Source organism: Hemitrygon akajei, chromosome 3 (genome assembly GCF_048418815.1).
Source record: "Hemitrygon akajei chromosome 3, sHemAka1.3, whole genome shotgun sequence".
NCBI classification, from domain to species: Eukaryota; Metazoa; Chordata; class Chondrichthyes; order Myliobatiformes; family Dasyatidae; genus Hemitrygon; species Hemitrygon akajei.
The window spans coordinates 123,819,934-123,837,856 of NC_133126.1; the positions used below are offsets into that span (position 1 = coordinate 123,819,934).

At 41.7% G+C, this 17,923-nt stretch overlaps 1 protein-coding gene across 1 annotated transcript in view; it reads left to right on the forward strand.

Moving 5' to 3' along the window:
* Positions 1–17,569, forward strand: part of LOC140725367 (beta-arrestin-1-like) — a 33,819-nt gene extending 16,250 nt beyond the window's left edge. The window contains exons 6-12 of the mRNA XM_073040766.1: positions 3,333–3,392; positions 8,085–8,158; positions 8,627–8,762; positions 10,759–10,843; positions 12,728–12,800; positions 14,412–14,549; positions 17,488–17,569. Of these exons, the coding sequence (XP_072896867.1) occupies positions 3,333–3,392; positions 8,085–8,158; positions 8,627–8,762; positions 10,759–10,843; positions 12,728–12,800; positions 14,412–14,549; positions 17,488–17,569 (648 nt within the window). The remainder of the gene's footprint in view (positions 1–3,332; positions 3,393–8,084; positions 8,159–8,626; positions 8,763–10,758; positions 10,844–12,727; positions 12,801–14,411; positions 14,550–17,487) is intronic.
* Positions 17,570–17,923: the final 354 nt, after the last annotated feature.

Here is a 17,923-nt window from a genome sequence, read left to right on the forward strand (position 1 = left end):
TTGAAAATCAACTAACCAGTTTAATGAGCAACAGTGATGAAGTTATTGAAACACAGATTTAGAGATTGGGTTTAAAGCTATGTCGTGGTTTGGAGGCTTGCATGCCTCAGTGACCCAGAGAACTGTGCTGGCTGGCACCAGGGCCTTGTGCTTGGGCTCTTGGTAGGGTCAAAGGGTAGAGGCCAGACTAAGAGTGGTCCGCCCATCCTTCATCAGGGGCTTCAGCTCAGTGCTAACAACCTTGATTGGTCAAAAAAAACTTTGTTATGGAAACGAAGAATCCTTCTATATCTATGTGCGAAAAGTATGCCGAGGACAGAGAGAGATGGAGGAACTTCATTGCTGCCCTAAACGGCAGCAGCAAAACAGGCAGCAAGTAAGTAACTAAATTAGGAATGAGAAAAAGATAATATTGTTAGTAATAGTAACCTGAAAACCATTGGATTCATATCAAAACCATTCCAGGTCACGAATGTAGTCCCGGGAAAGAAATCTGCCATCCTTGAATGTGACTGTGGGCTACACTAACGCTAACCCTGACTAGCTCTGTGCAATGGTAGTGGGGAAACGCTGACCGGTATGCTGCTGTACCTCTGAGTCATGTTGACAGGTCAGCATCCCACAAACATATCTCAGAGGTACAGCACAGGGCCAGGAAGAAAGAGAGCAGGGCTGATTCTGATGAAATCTGGCCATTTTGGTTGCACGTTTGTAGAAGCAGACTGTTCATTTTATCTTGTATCCTCAATTGACTGATCTCCTTACATCAGTCAATTCACATCCCACTTCCATTTGTAATGAAATACAAATCTTCTTTTCTTCATCTAATTCATTAACTGCGTAATCTCTTTTTTCTATGTTGAGACTTCATTTGAATAAAACTTCTCACTTGTGCTTTCACTTCTTCCTTATATCGTGCCCACTCTGAGCGTCCTTGCTCTGGACGGTGATGAAATTGAATCTCATGTTCTCTCAGTGTCTCTTTCATTATCACTAGCATTGAAGCAACCTCCTCCTGCCATTGCTTTTTCATATCATCAATTGCCTCCTGTTTGGTTGTCTCAGACACTGCAGCTACTGCTTTTATATTCTCCATGTCAGCATTTGCTTCCGTGAGCTGGCCCTGCAGTCGAGTTACATCACCTTCCGCTGACTGTAATGTAACATTCTGTCACCTCAAGTCTGTGTCACTATCCAGGACTAAAACTCTTTCACCAAATTAAGTCTCTCACAGGCAGATAAACCCAGAATTGACTGTGCATTTTTTAGCACGACCACAAATAAAAGCATGTGCACAATATTTTTGTGTGATACCTTTGCCACGCATGTTCCTTTAACTGGAACCAGTCACTTCTATATTCATCTGATGTAACTTCGGTCTTGGCTTTAAAGCGTTAAACTCAGATTCTGCAAGATCGTTTACTTGTGCTCCAGTATCAAGTTTAAACAGAATATTGTTTTGATTCACTTGCAATGGAATAGTCCAGTCATTCTTACTTTGTTTATTTTCACAAAGCACATCAATATAAAATTCCTCAGTTCATCTTCAAGCACAGCATTTACTTGTTTCATTTTCTTTTCTTTCTTTCTTTCTTTCTACTTTTACAACAGCGTGCAAAATGATTAATCTTACTGCAGCCATTGTAAATTTTGCCATATGCGGGACACTGATTTGGATGATGTTCCCGCGCACAGCGATCACATGACTTTTTTCTTTCCAATGCTGTCTTGCTCTCTGTCAGTTTTGTTGACGTATTATAACGTATATTTCTTGATGTATTCTCACCTTTATACAGAGTTTACATTGCAGTTTTCAACAAAAAGCCCTTCAGCCTGCAACGTCACAGTCTCAGAAGCTTTGCAAAGCGCCAAAGCTTTTTCAAAATTTATATCTTGCTCTCTCAACAGCCTTTCTCTCAGGGCATTATCTCGAATGCCACAAACAATTCTATCTTTAATGAGTCTGTGAGCAATCAAATCTCACATGTTCTACTACGCTTTCTTAACTCAGTCACATACTGATCAATTGTTTCAACAGCTCTCTGCGCACATATGAAGAATTTATATCGCTCATACATTAAATTATGCTTAGGTATACAAAATACTTCAAATCTGTCTGTTATTGACTTTAAATTGAAATTATCTCCATCTTCAAAGACAAAATTATTATATACCTCTACTGCGTCATTCCCAATTACATAGAGCAAAAGCGCAGCTTTGTTTTTTTCCGATTTTTCTTCATAATCGATCATTGAGTAGTACAGTTCAAACTGTTGCTTGAATATCCTCCAATTCTCAGCTACATTGCCAGCCAGCTGAAGTTTTGGTGGGGGTTGTAAACCTTCCATTTTACTGTTTACAGTTCAAACTTTTTTTTTCTTCTTCTCTTATTTTTTCGATTATCTTCGATTCTTGATTCTCCCATATTATTCTTCCAGAACCACTTCTGACACTATGTTATGTTTAAACGTACTGTGGGTTAACAATGAAGAATCATATTCTGGAAGAAATAGAGAACTTTTTTTTCCGGTAATAAACAAACATATCTTAAATCAGCCATGTGCTGGAACATTCTAGCAATCCTGCACATGCTCAGTGCTCTGTCCAATCATGTACTGGCACATCATTGCACGTGATATCACCACACATATAGACTCCTCTACCCTGAAATAAAGAATCTATCTACATCCCTGGTAATTTTATAAACATCTCGGTCACTTTTCAGCTTCTGTTCCAAGGAAAGCAGTCACAGCCTATTCAATCTCTGCTTATAACGCAAGCCGGTCAGTCCAGGTAACATTACTATGGATCAGTGGAACACAGCAGGTCAGGCAGCATCCATGGAAATGAACAAGCAGTTGACGTTCCGGGCCGAGACACTTCTTCAAAACTCTGCTACCAAGTCATTTTGCTTTCTCAGCCTGTTTCCTATGTGGTCAATTCTCCTGGACCAGCTTCCATCTTGTGAAAGGCCTTGCTAAAGTCCATGGAGCTAATATCCACTGGGATTCCCTCATCAGTTCTCTTTGCCAGCTCCTCAAAAATCAAGTTTGTGGCCCATGATCTCCCCATGAACTGTCCCTAATGCTGACTGTCCCTAATACGCCTTTGCCTTTCTAAATGCAAAAATCCTGTTTAGATTCCCTTTCCCACTACTGGTTTATGGCTTACTGACCTGTTAGTTATTCCTGGGCTTGTCTTTACAGTCTGTAAATAAAGGCATAACATTAGCCATGCAAAATGTTGTTGTTAACTGTTCTTGAGTGTATTAAAAACCATGGAAGTGAAGGGGTTTCTCAAACTATTAACTTTTCTCTTTCCTCCCTTGACAGTTCCCAGACTATCTGCCCTGCTCTATAACCTTGCAACTGGGTCCAAATGAAATTGACAAGGTGAGGATTAAAGTGTTTTTGCAAGGGTCAGGGGTCAATTGCTACAGGCATTTCACTCACTTGTTTTTAACCCTTTAAGGAATAATTGCATTAGTTACTTTGGTAAAGCTGAATACTGCTGGAAAACATTGTAAGGATCCTCTGCAGGGATGGAGGTCGTGCAGGCTGAACCACTGGCCGAGGACAGCAGCATTATAGATTGTAGAGCAATGAATGTGTGAACCACAGTAAGTGTCTGAAAAGCGTGGGCAGGTGAGTAGTTTGTGAGGTGGGATGTCTCTCCGCTGCTCATTCAGGTTCTTTGTGCTCCCCACATCCCTGGCCTGGAGGTTTTATTGTAAAGAGGTTTTGAAAAACATTCATGAATCGTTTCCTCCGCCTACATGGTGATCTCTGCCATGCTGGAGCTCAGAACAGGAAACACTGTTTCAGGCGTTTCGTGTTGGGTGTTCACATGATGGAGTGTAACTGTGTGCTGGGGATAGAACTTCCTCATCATCACCACATCAACTCATGCAAGAAGTGATCTGGACCCTCTTAGACTTGAAACCCTGAAAGGCTATAGTGTGTGTGTGTGTGTGTGTGTGTGTGTGTGTGTGTGTGTGTGTGTGTGTGTGTGTGTGTGTGTGTGTGTGTGTGTGTGTGTGTGTGTGTGTGTGTGTGTGTGTGTGTGTGTGTGTGTGTGTGTGTCCTTGCTGAACCCCTGTTTCTAATTGGATTTTTGACTTTGGTGGACCAATCAGTGAGAATCACAGCATTCATGTGGGGAAGACGAGATGGTGACAACATTTTAAGAATAGCCAAATTTGAGAAGGGTGTGAAAATGAGAATTTTGGAAAGGGATCATCCTAAACTGCAACAATGAAGATTTTCTTGATTTCTTTAGCACAAGTCACACAAGACATCGTCTTAAATATCAGTCTCTCCAGCAGATTGTCTATCATGAGTTTCTCCGGCAGATGATTTACTGCTCCTAACTTTTTAAACTCCCCTATTGTCTCCACTCACATTTTGAACAATGTACACAGCCCTTGTGGATCTTAGCCTTGCTAAGACTGAGGCCAATGAATCAGATGTATTTCCCACAACTTCTGGAGAACACTGTAAGATAGATTGAGCTTGGAGTAGTTTAGAAGGTTAGCACAGCATTGTGGGCCAAGTGTCCTGCACTACTCTATGTCCTATAGTCTAATATATATCCTAAAACACAGGTTTCCATTTTAAACATTGAAATACACAATGAAAATCATTCTGCTGCTCCAAAGACGACAAATAAAAAGGTGTATTCCAAGAAGAGGTTGAAAGCTTCTGTTACTACCTTGGGGCCTTGAAGCCTTTACAGCAACTTAAAACCAGGCTTTTAAATGTATCATTAGGTAAATTCCTCTTCCTTTCCCAAGTGCAAGGCCAAGCTGAACACAGGAATTCAATCTGTCATGTAAACACACATATTTTAAATGAGTTTAGATGGAAATCAAATCAGGTGTTTTCTGTCTGATCCCCAAAGGAGAGAGGTGATATTCTCACACATGTTATCATTAAAAACAAGGTTATATTCATTGTCTTAGTGGGCTTAAAGATAGATAAAATTCCCGGGCCAGTTCCCAGGCTGCTATGGGATTCAAAGGAGGAACATCCGGGGTCCTTGCAACAAGTTTTAAATCTTCACTAGCCACAGATAAGGTTCCAGATGACTGGAGGGAAGCAAATACGGTACATTTTTCAAGAAGGGTAACAAGTAGGGACATTATATTGGAGTTACAACTTGTTTGTGAGGCCTCATTTGAAGCATTGTGCATAGTTTTTGTCACGTTAATATAGGAAAACACTGCCTGGCTGGAGAGGGTGCAGAAGAGATTTACAAGGGTGTGGTGTCTGGACTAGAGGAGCTGAGTTAAGGGGAGAGGCTGGATATGTTGAATCTTTATTCCATGGAGAGCAGGAGCATGAGTTTATAAAATCATGAGGTGTATGGTTAGGGTGAACAATCATAGTCTATTACCCAGGGTTGGGGGGTCCAAAACTCGAGGCCACCGATACAAGATAAAAGTGGAGAGATTTAAAAGAGACCAGAGATGTAACTTATTTACAGATAGGGAAGTGACTAGCTAGAAGGAGCTGCCAGAGGAAGTGGTCAAGGCAGGTACAAGTGCAACATTTCAGAGGCATTTGGATAGGTACTTGGAGGGGAGGGCTTGGTGGGTTAGGGACCAGATGTGAACAACTGGAATTACTTGGATGCTGTGATCACCATGGAGAAATTGGGATGAAGGACCTGTTTCCGTGCTGTATGACTCCGAGTCTCTGTCATCTACATGGACTTCAGAACGACACTTGACAAGGTCCCTGTAATGTTGAATCAGGTTTGTGGATCCAGCAAATGAGATAGGAAATGCACTGACTTCAAATAGGTGTATTGATCGTTTATTTACAAACAGTAAAAATTTGAACAAACATTTACATTCCTCAAATGACAGAAACTACAAAGCTGACTATTCAACAAGCGTACTTAGTTAAAAGTGTGCACAGAGCATATCTTCCCAATGCTCATGTGCATCCTTGCCTTAAGCATAGGAAGAAGAGAGCAGGCCACTTCCACCTGCTATTTTATATACCTGGGATATTTAAAACTGGACACCAGACAGCTAAACAATGAGGAAAGCAGCTGCAGTTTCAAAACTAACCAATCACAATGGAAGCAACTTTCGACAATCAGATGATGGCACGCCCCCACAGGACGATCCCATAAAGTTAGAGCCGATGGGATCCAGATCAAGCTGGCAAAGTAGATCCAGAATTGGACTGATGATCGGAGACAGTGGGTAACGATGGAGAATTATCATTGTGATTGGAAGTCTGTGACCCATGGTGTGCACTTGTATCAGTGCTGTGACCCTTAAGGCCAATTTATACTTCTGCATTGAATCTACACTGTAGGTACGGCGTAGCTGTGTAACCTACACTGTACCCTACACTGCAGCCTGATGCGCACCTCCCCAAAAATGTAACTACGCGTTGTGGCGATGCAGACCGCAACAACTGTGATTGGTCCACTTGGTAGCGTCGCATTTCCCATTGCTTCCTCTTCTCCGCCATTTTCAAATTGAGCACAGAAAATTCACCCTCCTTCTGCCTCAATCCGTTCAATGGTCATACACACCATCTCCTCTGACTTCTTCTCTCTTTTCTGCATTGCAGTAATTTCAATAGAAGTAACTTTTGTTCAACATTTATTAGCTCTAACTCCAACATGATGCGCTCAGTTTCAGTCGCCATTGTTTGAAGTACTTGAAGAAACTCAGCACAGTGGCATAGAAACCCCACCGCCAAGTAGCATTTTGGCGGTGAATTGCAGAGCGACACAGACACACCAACGCACAAGTATAAACACTCGCAACAGCGTAGGCCACTTGCGTAGGCTACAGTGTAGAGCCTACGCAGAAGTATAAATCAGCCTCTACTGTTAGTCATATGCATGAACAATTTAAGATATGATGAGTAAGTCTGCAAAACGCACTAATGTCAGGAGTATTGTAGGTAGTTACATGATGATATTGATTCATTGGTAAGATATGGCAGATGGAATTTATTTATGAAAAGTACACATTACTTTGGAATGACTAGTAAGGGCAGGACATATACAATGAATGGTAGAGCCTTAAGAAGAACTGAGGAGCTTAGTGTACAAGTCCATGAGTGCATGAAGATGACAGCACATATAGATCAGGTGGTGAAGAAGCAAAATAGGATACCAGCCTTTATTAGCCAAGGCATAGATTTTAAGCACAACTTTATATAACAGTGGTTGGGCCACAAGTAGAATTCAGTGTTCTGTTTCCACTCACCACATTGTAGGAAGGATGTGACTGCACTGTGGAGGCTGCAGAGGAGATTCACCTGGCTGTTGTACGGGTAGAGTGTTTTAACAAATATGCTGGGTTTGTTGTCGTTGGAGTGACGGGACCTCATAGAGGTGTACACAATTATGAGAGGCTTTGACAGAGTAGGATACTTTCTGCCATAGCAGAGGTATATAGAATTAGAGATGATAGGTTTACGAGAAGGGATAAGAACGGGTCTGAGGAAGATGGTGGCTGGAATCTGGGCTGCAGTGCCTGAGGAGGAAACGGGTACTCTGACAACAATTAGGAAATATTTAGACAAGCACAAATCAGCAATGTGCAAACCCTGATAAATGTGGTTAGTATAGACAGATAATTGACAGTCAGTATGGACAAAGTAGGCTTTATATAACAGTTTCTGTGCCGTATAGAATGATGATCAAACCTTTCACATATAGACTATGGCCAATAAAACCATGCTAATAGGCTAACTTCCAGCATTTGATTTGTCTACCTGCTTAGTCTTAACAGATTAAAAATTGTGGCTGTACACTTTCATTCGATGCCCTTTGACAAGTTCTTCATACGTACAGTGAAGCCTGTCCACATGAGTCATTTCTCTCTCAAAGCTCATCCTCGCCAGAAGTCTGGGGCTTCAGGGCTTAATTTTTCCAGGAGTCTGCTTGTCTTTCCTCCACTATACATACAACTTGCCCTCATTGTTGTATTTATTGTTGCATTTATTAACAGCAGGTTTACTGTTTACTCTGTGAGTTTCATGCAAGCCAGGAACTTTGTTACACTCTGGTGCACGTGACCATAAACTAATCTGAATATGCTCTCTCCGCAGTGCTGTGGAGTGGACTTTCAAGTCATCGCATTCTGTGCGAAGAGTTGCAGCTACGATGAAAAAATCTCCAAAAAGTAAATAAATATTCATCCAAACACAGAAAGTATTTGACATTGTTTTCTTATCCTTACTGAAATACATAAAAAATGCAGAAAGTGACACTAGTTCCGAGGGAGAAAAAGGATCTTACTTGCATTTAAAAGCCGGATATCTGCCTTCCTACGTGGAGTGTTTCTCTTCCCTGACGGTGGTGGTCATTGCCAATAGGAGGGGTGTTCAGATGTCTGTAATTTCTGAGGTCCCATAAGCAAGACAAGCTAGTTCACACTTGCTGGCACTGGATCAGTTGTAACCATGAGTTCTGCTAGTGCACACCTACAGTTAATCCATTTATTCCTTTGCTTATAAGACCATAAATTATATATGGGCACCCTGTAGATCTAAGCAATAGAACCTTATAGCAATGGTAAAGTGTTTCAACACTATTAAGCCACTATTGGTTGTCTCGGCTCATCCATTTTTCTCATACTTTCTTCTCCCAGGAGTACTGTGACCATGGTTATCCGCAAAGTGCAGTATGCTCCGGATAAACCAATTTTTCAGCCAATGGCCAAAACGAGCAGACAGTTCCTCATGTCAGACAAACCTCTTCACTTGGAAGTGACACTTAATAAAGAGGTGAGTGTTCGGTCAATCATGCCTCACCCTGGCAACTGGAGAGATGAAGCTGAGGTCAAAACTGCCAGGTTCATTTTGCTAATGTTTTTAAGAGTGTTTTTTCTTCCTGATCAGGTGGAGGTAAAACATTCAGTAGTAACAGTCAAATAATAGCACAGAAACCTCCCAGTGTTCTATGCACTACTAGATAGAAGCATTGTACATTCAAGCATGAAAGAACAGCTCGTTGGATTCAGCTCCCCTGAACTGAATCAGAGTCACCTTTTTGCTGGGAACAGAAACACCATTCTAATGTTCTGGCATTCTATTTAATATCTAGAAGGGAGTGCATTCACTCTCAGCGAACGTGGAGGTGACTAGATTAAAACTTGGATCTCCTGGGAACAAGATAGACTGGGATATATTAGCTGGGTAGAATTCCATCCCCATTGCCTGGGACAAATTGGAGTTCAGATTCACAAGATTCGTGTGCAGTTTGCATGCTCTCCGTATGACCACGGCTGTTTTCTTTGTGTGATCCAGTATCCTCCCACAACCCAAAAATGAGGTTGTTTGATCACTGTATACAAGCATGTAGATGATACAGAAACATAGAAAACCTACAGCACAATACAGGCCCTTCGGCCCACAAAGCTGTGCTGAACATGTCCCTACCTTAGAACTACCTAGGCTTACCCATAACCCTCTATTTTTCTAAGCTCCATGTAGCCATCCAGGAGTCTCTTAAAAGACCCTATCGCTTCCGCCTCCACCACCGCCGTTGGCAGCCCATTCCAGGCACTCACCACTCTCTGTATAAAAAACTTACCTGTGACATCTCCTCTGTAGCTACTTCTAAGCACCTTAAAACTATGCCCTCTCGTGGCAGCCATTTCAGCCCTGGGGAAAAGCCTCTGACTATCCACACGATCAATGCCTCTCATTATCCTGAACACCTCTATCAGGTTGCCTCTCATCCTCCATTGCTCCAAGGAGAAAAGGCCGAGATCACTCAACCTATTTTCATAAGGCATGCTTCCCAATCCAAGAAACATCCTTGTAAATCTCCTCTGCACCCTTTCTATGGTTTCCACATCCTTCCTGTAGTGAGGTGACCAGAACTGAGCCTAGTACTCCAAGTGGGTTCTGACCAGGGTCCTATATAATGCAACATTACTTCTCGACTTTTAAACTCAATCCCACGGTTGATGAAGGCCAATGCACTGTTTGCCTTCTTAACCACAGAGTCAACCTGCGCGGCAGGTTTGAGTGTCGTATGGACTTGGACCCCAAGATGCCTCTGATCCTCCACACTGCCAAGAATCTTACCATTAAATTTGGGAGAGAGTTAATTGAAATTTAGACAGAATGAAATAGGTTATAGTAAGATTGGTGTAACTCTGGGTGCCAGTGAGACAAAGGCCCTGTTTTCATGCTTTATCACTATAATTATATGATAGTAATTTGTCATACTCATCCTATCCCTTTGATTCCTATTCACATCTCCATACTCTGGTGTACACAGGATTTCCTCAACCTAACTGACCCCACCCCAGAGAACCCCCACCTCTACACTTCCCCTATCCCAACTCTATCAGTTTAAACCTGACAGGGCTCCCTGGGGTTGTCACTGCCTCTCTGAAGTCATTCAACTTGTCAGGCCTCTTAAAAATAAACTTGGCAGAGAGAATACGTGAGGAGCCTCTCTGAAATTATTGGCCAGGGCAACTTCTCTTCTGTTGCCTACACAATTGTCTAGCTATGTGAGAATTGTTTTATATGAACGATTTAGGTTCTTACCCTTCAAAAGGTACTTGGGTAAGAAATTGAAAAGTTACCCATAGAGTTAAGCTATAATTGTAGAAGAATGTGACACAGATACAAACCAATAACTAGTCTCTGCGGGAGTGATTTCAGGAAGCAATTCTTCAGTCTGATGTTGTAAAGTTAGCACAGTGGTTTGCCAGATATTATCTTCATGAAATACTCTCCTGACTTAAAATGCACTGTTTAATAGATCTTTTACCATGGTGAACCAGTTCAAGTGAGTGTTGAGGTGATCAACCATTCCAACAAGACTGTGAAGAGGCTCAAAATAACAGGTAGGGAAACAGAACAGGACATTGGAACCAGGATTTGTATCAAAGTAAAACTTACTTGTATGCCCTAAATTAAATGCAAAATACTTCTGATGTATTGGAATTTGGATCCAGATGGAACTGGATAACCACGTTTCACAATGAGATTACTGGCTTAGGCCTATTCTCAGCCTGCTCTGGTTCTGAGCCCCTCAGGGCATCCATTGTGGAAAGCAGACCTGGGTAATTTCTGAACCGTGTTGTAAGATCATATTAAAATCCAGTTTATTATCACTAACATACAGTATGTCATGAAATTTTGCAGTAACAGCTATACACACCAGCCGTGTGGTTAAAAAAGCATAACAACACCTCTTTCACCTCAGACGGTTGAGGAAGTTTGGTACGGGCCCTCAAATCCTAAGAACTTTCTACAGGGGTGCAATTGAGAGCATCCTGACTGGCTGCATCACTGCCTGGTATGGGAAGTGTACCTCCCTCAATCGCAGGACCCTGCAGAGAGTGGTGCGGATAGCCCAGCGCATCTGTAGTTGTGAACTTCCCGTGATTCAGGACATTTTCAAAGATGGGTGTGTAAAAAGGGCCTGTAAGATCATTGGGGACCCGAGTCACCCTAACCACAATCTAGTCCAGCTGCTACCATTTGGGAAATGGTACAGCAGCATAAAAGCCAGGACCAACAGACTCCGGGACAGCTTCTTCCACCAGGCCATCGGACTGATTAACTCACACTGATTTGAGTGTATTTCTATGTAACATTGACTGTTCTATTTATTATAAATTGCTATGATTACACATTGCACATTTAGACAGAGACATAACGTAAAGATTTTTACTCCTCATTATGTGAAGGACATAAGAAATAAAGTCAAATCAATTGAAGCTTGTATCTAAACTGATGATTTAAAACACGTTAAATGTCTTTTTCAAAAGATTCAAGATTCAAAGCAAATTTGTTACCAAAGAATGTATAAATTATACACCTTGAAATTTGTCTGCTCACAGGCAGCCACAAAACAAGAAACCTGAATAACCTAATTTAAAAAAATCTAAAAAACACTGTGCAGGGGAAGAGAGAGGGGAAAAAAAACATTATACAAACAATAGAAGCAAGCCAACAGTATCCTGAACCAGCCTGAGTCCCAGATCTGCTCCCAGAGCAGCCAGAGTAGGCCTAAGCCTTAGTCCCCAGTTCATCTCACCAACATCCTTCTTTAGCAGTCCCATGTGTTCAAGGTTGACTTTCTGCTGCTAGTGTTTTGTGGGTTCTGAGGTGGCTGCTGAACGGCAAACTCTTCCACAGATGGGGCAGTGACAGCCAGTGGGATGGGCGGTTGAGGAAATTTGAGGTGTGATATATTTCCACTGTGGGGTGTCTGTCTGCCTCTGATGCATGGATCCCAGCTGCCAGATATCATCTAAATGCTGCTTCACAACTGTGAGTGGTCACGGGTCAGAGATTATCAGGCGAAACAAACAATCTGCTGGTGGAACTTTCCTTCTGCAGAGGCTGCTCAATCCACTGAGCACCTTCTGCCGATTGTTGCTCCAGACTCTCAGGTCTCCAGGGAGTCAGTTACACTTCCTTAAAGCGGCTTTGGGAACACGCTGTGCGTTAAAGTTTTTCTGTGTCCACCTGGTAAGTGACAATGGGAACGTGTAGGCCTTCCTGAGAGCAAATTAGCACCTCGGATTTCTGCATTTAGCCGTAACTACTTCAGTTTCTTCGGTAGTTTTAGCGAGCTTGTAATGACCTAATTCTGTAAAAGCTCTTTCTTGACAAGCCTGGCGTTATTCACACATAATGTGAGCCACATCCGCCCTTGAGCCTGAGGAAGTTTCTTTGAGGTATTCAGAGAATATTAATTGCTTTGCCTTTGCCCACAGCTAATCAGATTTCAAATGTGGTCCTGTACTCACATGACAAGTACAGCCAGGCAGTGGCTGAACAGGAAGCAGAGTAAGTGCAACTTTCTGTCAGTATACCCTGTGTTTAATACTGCTTCCTGGCATAGTCCTGGCTTCACCCCCTTTCTGGAACGATGGGAATTGATGAGGAATTTTCAAAGCCTCCAAGAATTCACATTTTCAAAGCCTCCACATTCACAAAAAAACTATTCATTCCCTGAAGAGCAATGGGAATTGCTGGATGTAATCAGAACTCGTCCAAATAAATTTTAATTATTTCAGTATGTAACATGATTCACAGTTAAAGTTGTGTATTATTGTAAAGTTTGAACAAACTTGGACTGTTTTCTCCACAACATTGGGGGCTGAGGACTAATTTGATGGAAGTATAGAAAACTGTCAGAGACATCAATAGAATAGAGTAATAGGGTAAATTTACTGAGGTAGAAATAGTGTATACCAGAGGGCATATACTTAGGTAGGAGTGGGAAAGTTTAAAAGAGATTTGTGATTTTCACACACAGAGCAGCAGGCTCTTGGAATGCGCTGCAGGGGTGCAAATATGATAGTGGCCTTTAAGACAGGCAAATGGACAGGAAGAGAATAGAAGGAATGAGGCTCTGTGCAGGCGGAGGGGGCAGGGGATAAGTTTAATTTGCAGCACGGACAATATTGGCAGAAGGTCCTGTTTCTGTACTGGTCTATTCGATGTTCTGTGTTTATTTGAAAACTTCATGCAGGGCAACGGGGAAAGATGGTTAAATCAGAGGTTCTCAACCTTTTCTTATGCCATGGACCAATGCCATTATGCAGGGGGTCTGTGGGCCGTGGCTTCATGACCTCCTTTTATGCCGTAATGACTTCAACTGCTCTTGAGTTTTTGTTGGATACATTTGACCCTAAGATCACTACTGCCAGACACGTAACTCCATTCTGCCCATTGTCCTCGTTTCCTATATCTGCTTTCCTAAGTTTTACTTTTCATCCTAAAATACATCACAATTAAAATATCAGAGACCTCCGCTTCCTTTAGAAACATAGTTGGTCAGACGCACGGGCTCTGCTGAAGGGAAAACGTACAAGTTACTGCTTAAATTCATTTGCATAAATCCATCATCAATTAATAGAGTCAGGAATTGATCTGAAATTGGCCAATCTGAAACCTAAAAGGTAACTTTAACCAAGGGTTAAGTGTCCCTGTAAATCCGGTTACAGGATAAAGAGCCCATTGAACTGAGGGGGTATTCAGTTTGAAGGAAGGGACTGTTTGGATGAATTGACTTTTGAACAAATGGTTATGAGTGCTATATTTTATGAACCTCCTTTGCAAAATATCATTTGCTTATGTTCATATTTCACTCCTGTATGTATAAATATTATCAGGAAATTTTAGATTGAGGGGTTTTTTGAATCCTTTTTGCAGATCGAATTGCAATAAATATTAGGTGTTCATGAAAAGTACTTCAGACGCCTGCAGGTTAAGGGATGTTTGGTGGATATGCATAGGATGCTTACAGGCTCCTTTTGCAATATTTATCATTTGCTTCTAACTCTGATGGATGGGATCATGACTGCTTGGGGTGTTTAAAGTGGCGTGCAACCCTTTATAATGGTTTGTATTTCTTTGCATGTTATTTGTACTGATACGTGCATTCTTGCTCAGGGAACAGATCAGTCCAGGTTCTACTCTGAACAAGGTCTACTCGCTCTATCCCGTAATTGACAATAACCGTGAGAAGCATGGCTTGGCCCTGGATGGAAAACTCAGACACGAGGACACCAACTTGGCTTCTACCACCATGTACGATGCATATTCTTTTCAGAAGGTCTGCGTACCGCATGGGCAATGGGTTAAAAGTTCAAAGAGTCATTTCTTTATAAAACACTTTATGCTTGTATGAGGAACTTGGTGCTTGCACCTGGTCATCATCACAATTGCTTCATTTTATTGTAAGCACACAAACCCATAAAGGAACAGGGGTAGACTAACTGAACCTTCAGCTGTCTCTAACTTTCATTAAGGTCATTAGGGTGATCTTCTACCTCTGCGCTATTTTCCTTCTCAATCATCGTTTCCTCTAATGTCAAGAAATTTGTCACTCTCACCTTTGAAAGAATTTAATAATGAACCCTCCACACCCTTCTGGAGTAGACACGTCCAACCATTTGCTAATCTCAAAGTGAAGAAACTTCTCCCTATCTCAATCCCAGATGGCCTGCCCCTTGTTTTGTGGCTGTCGACCCTGGTTCCAGACTTTTCATCCTGGGCAGACATCCTCCCAGCATCCACCTTGATGAACCTTGCAAGAATTTTGCAGATTTTCAATTAGATTATTTCTCATTCCTCTAAATTCTAGAGGGCACTGGCCTCATCTACTCACAGGGTAAACCCACCGTCACAGAAATGAGTCTAACAAATCTTAATTGCACTCCTTTCTATGCCAAATTTGCCTTTCTTCTAGGTAAGGACTCTATGTATATTAATGTGAGTCTTGCTATGTTGGTAAAGATCAAAAGACTGTTGTGCATTGTCCATGCTTGATACGGGCATTATACCCTATTGGCTAAGAAGCCCAAGACTTGCATGAGTCCCCCTCTTCAGGATAGCCGCATGCGGTGTAATCAGCTCTGAACCGCTGTGATGTTTCTGCACTGACACAATCATATATTTTGTTCAGAAGTTGTGGAATATTCATAAGCAGTGGTGGGACACATCTGAATCAATGAATGGGAGCCCGTGTTTGTGCCAGCAATCATATGACATGAGAGATGTGAACATAGTCATTTTCGCAAGGAAAGGGAATGAAAGATTTGAGGGAATGGTTTCAAGGTGAGAAAGGAATGATTTGAAGGGGACCTGAGGGGCGACACTCTTCTCACAGAGGTTTGGTGAATACATAGAACAAGCTGTCAGAGGAAGTGGTTGAGCAGGTACAGTGCCAGCATTTAAGGCACAGTTAGACTGGTACGTGGATAGAAAAGGTTTAGAGGGATATGGGCCAAATATAAGATTAGGTTAGGTGGGCTTGGTTAGCATGGACAAGTTGGGCCAAGTGCCTGCTTCCATGCTATATAGCTCTGTAACTCGATAACTGTGTATTTCTGTGTTGTATTGCAAATGGAACTTCTGTGAAAGTAAACCTTCCAGCATCTGAAAATGCATCTTAGAAAAGGTGAGAGGCCAAAACCTTAAGTGATGATGACCTTCTCTGACTGTATTATATAAGAGGTATCCCTCATGCTAAAGGCACTCTGATATAATACAAGCTCCTTAAGCTGATGACTTGCATGTGTCACTCACTCTCTCACATTGTCGGACAAGGGTATTGCCTCACAGCCATTCAAAGCTCCAAATGCACATAAGATGCAGCATGACACGTGCACATCGATTGTCACAACACCCACTTCATAGGAATCATGCCTTTCCCTTTGATTTCCTCATCTCCTCTCATGACTCTTGCTGATTTTTATTCTTTTATTGAGATACAGTGTGAAGTAGCCCCTTCCAGCCTTCCAAGCCACGTTGCCCAACAATCCCCAGAATTAAACCTAGCCTAGTCAAGGGACAATTTATAATGACCAATTAACCTACCAACCGGTATGTCTTTGGAAGAAACTGGAACACCTGAAGGAAACCCATGAAACGGAGAGAACATGCAAACTGCTTACAGGCAGTGACAGGATTTGAACTTGGGTCGCTGGTATTGTAAATCGTTGTGTTAACCACTTATGCTGCTGTTCTCACAGGTGATTGGAAATTCAGTCACGTCAGATCACTAGCACTTTGTGTACATTTTTAGCCCTCTTCTGATACATTGGCAGGAGACTATGTTGACTTCCTTTAAACAGCAAGTCTTTATGTTAGAGAGAAAGACACCAAGATAACTTATTTGAAATTTTCAAGAGTGAGGGAATTGATAAAACTGAATGATGCAAGTTGTTCCCTTCTTTGAATGTCCTGATGAAAGTGAATCATTAAGAGTCCTAAAGTAAGCAGCCAGGAATTATCAGCCAGTTCTGCAAGCTCACAATCTCAGTGTAGAGTTAACTCAAACAATTGTATGTTGTAGAAGTAGCTATACAGTGCTAGCTCCAAAACACATTCTAATTAGCTCTGGAGACAGTGAAATTCTGAGTTTAACTATGGAAAAAGAATGAAGGCAGAAAGGTCCTAAAAGTCCATGGGCATGTCAATCAAGCACAAGCAGGAAAGGCAATCAGTTAAACGACCACAGACCCCATACACAATTAGGCAACCGACAAAATTTGGATCTATGTTCAACAATTTTAGGTTATACCCACTGCAGACCCATCTTTTATCTACTTATCACATTCTCATCCCTTTTCATTTTGATTCAGCATTTCACTATTTAATCTCTCCATCTCTTTCCAAGCCATCCCTGTTTTTTCTTCCCTTTCCCTGCTGCTGTACCTACATTCTAATTATTGAAGGTCATTGGCCTTAAACTTTAACTTCCTTTTCTCCAACCGCTATCATGTTTTAATTTTATTTACCATATTCTTTCCCCACACATAGTCTGGACATGAAGGGATATGGGGAGAAGGCATAAGATTAGGGCTGAGAGAGAAAATGGATCAGCCATGATGAAATGGTGGAACAGACTCGATGGGCCGAGTGGCCTAGTTCTGTTCCTATAACTTGTGGTCTTATATATAACTGTTTGGTTTTATTATCTCTCTTCCTCTAACCGGTTAACACAGTTACATTCTGTTTCCAGCTTAAAGGAAGGAATAGATCGGGAAGTTTGGGGAATTCTTGTTTCCTATAAAGTTCAGGTGAAGCTAATTGTTTCTGGGTAAGTTTCACATGCCAGCTGTGATTCTTCGTTTTCTTGATCTGAATTCTTCAAGATTGTCTAATAAACTTTCCTTTTTTCAAGAACTCCAAAGAACTCACCAATAATTGGACTGTAGGTCCCAATTGTCTCATTTTACTGAAATGGAATTAAAATGTGAAATGAATCTGAGACCTTTTCACAGTGGGGAGGAATGTGAGGAACAGACACAGATACAGATCAAATGTACCATGAATCTGAAGCTTACAGTATAAATTAGCCTTAGTAATTTTGTTCATCTCCAATGTATCTGACATTCAGCCTTGTGCTCTATTGTTTTCCTGAATGGGACAATGCAAACTTCCACAGTGGTGGCACA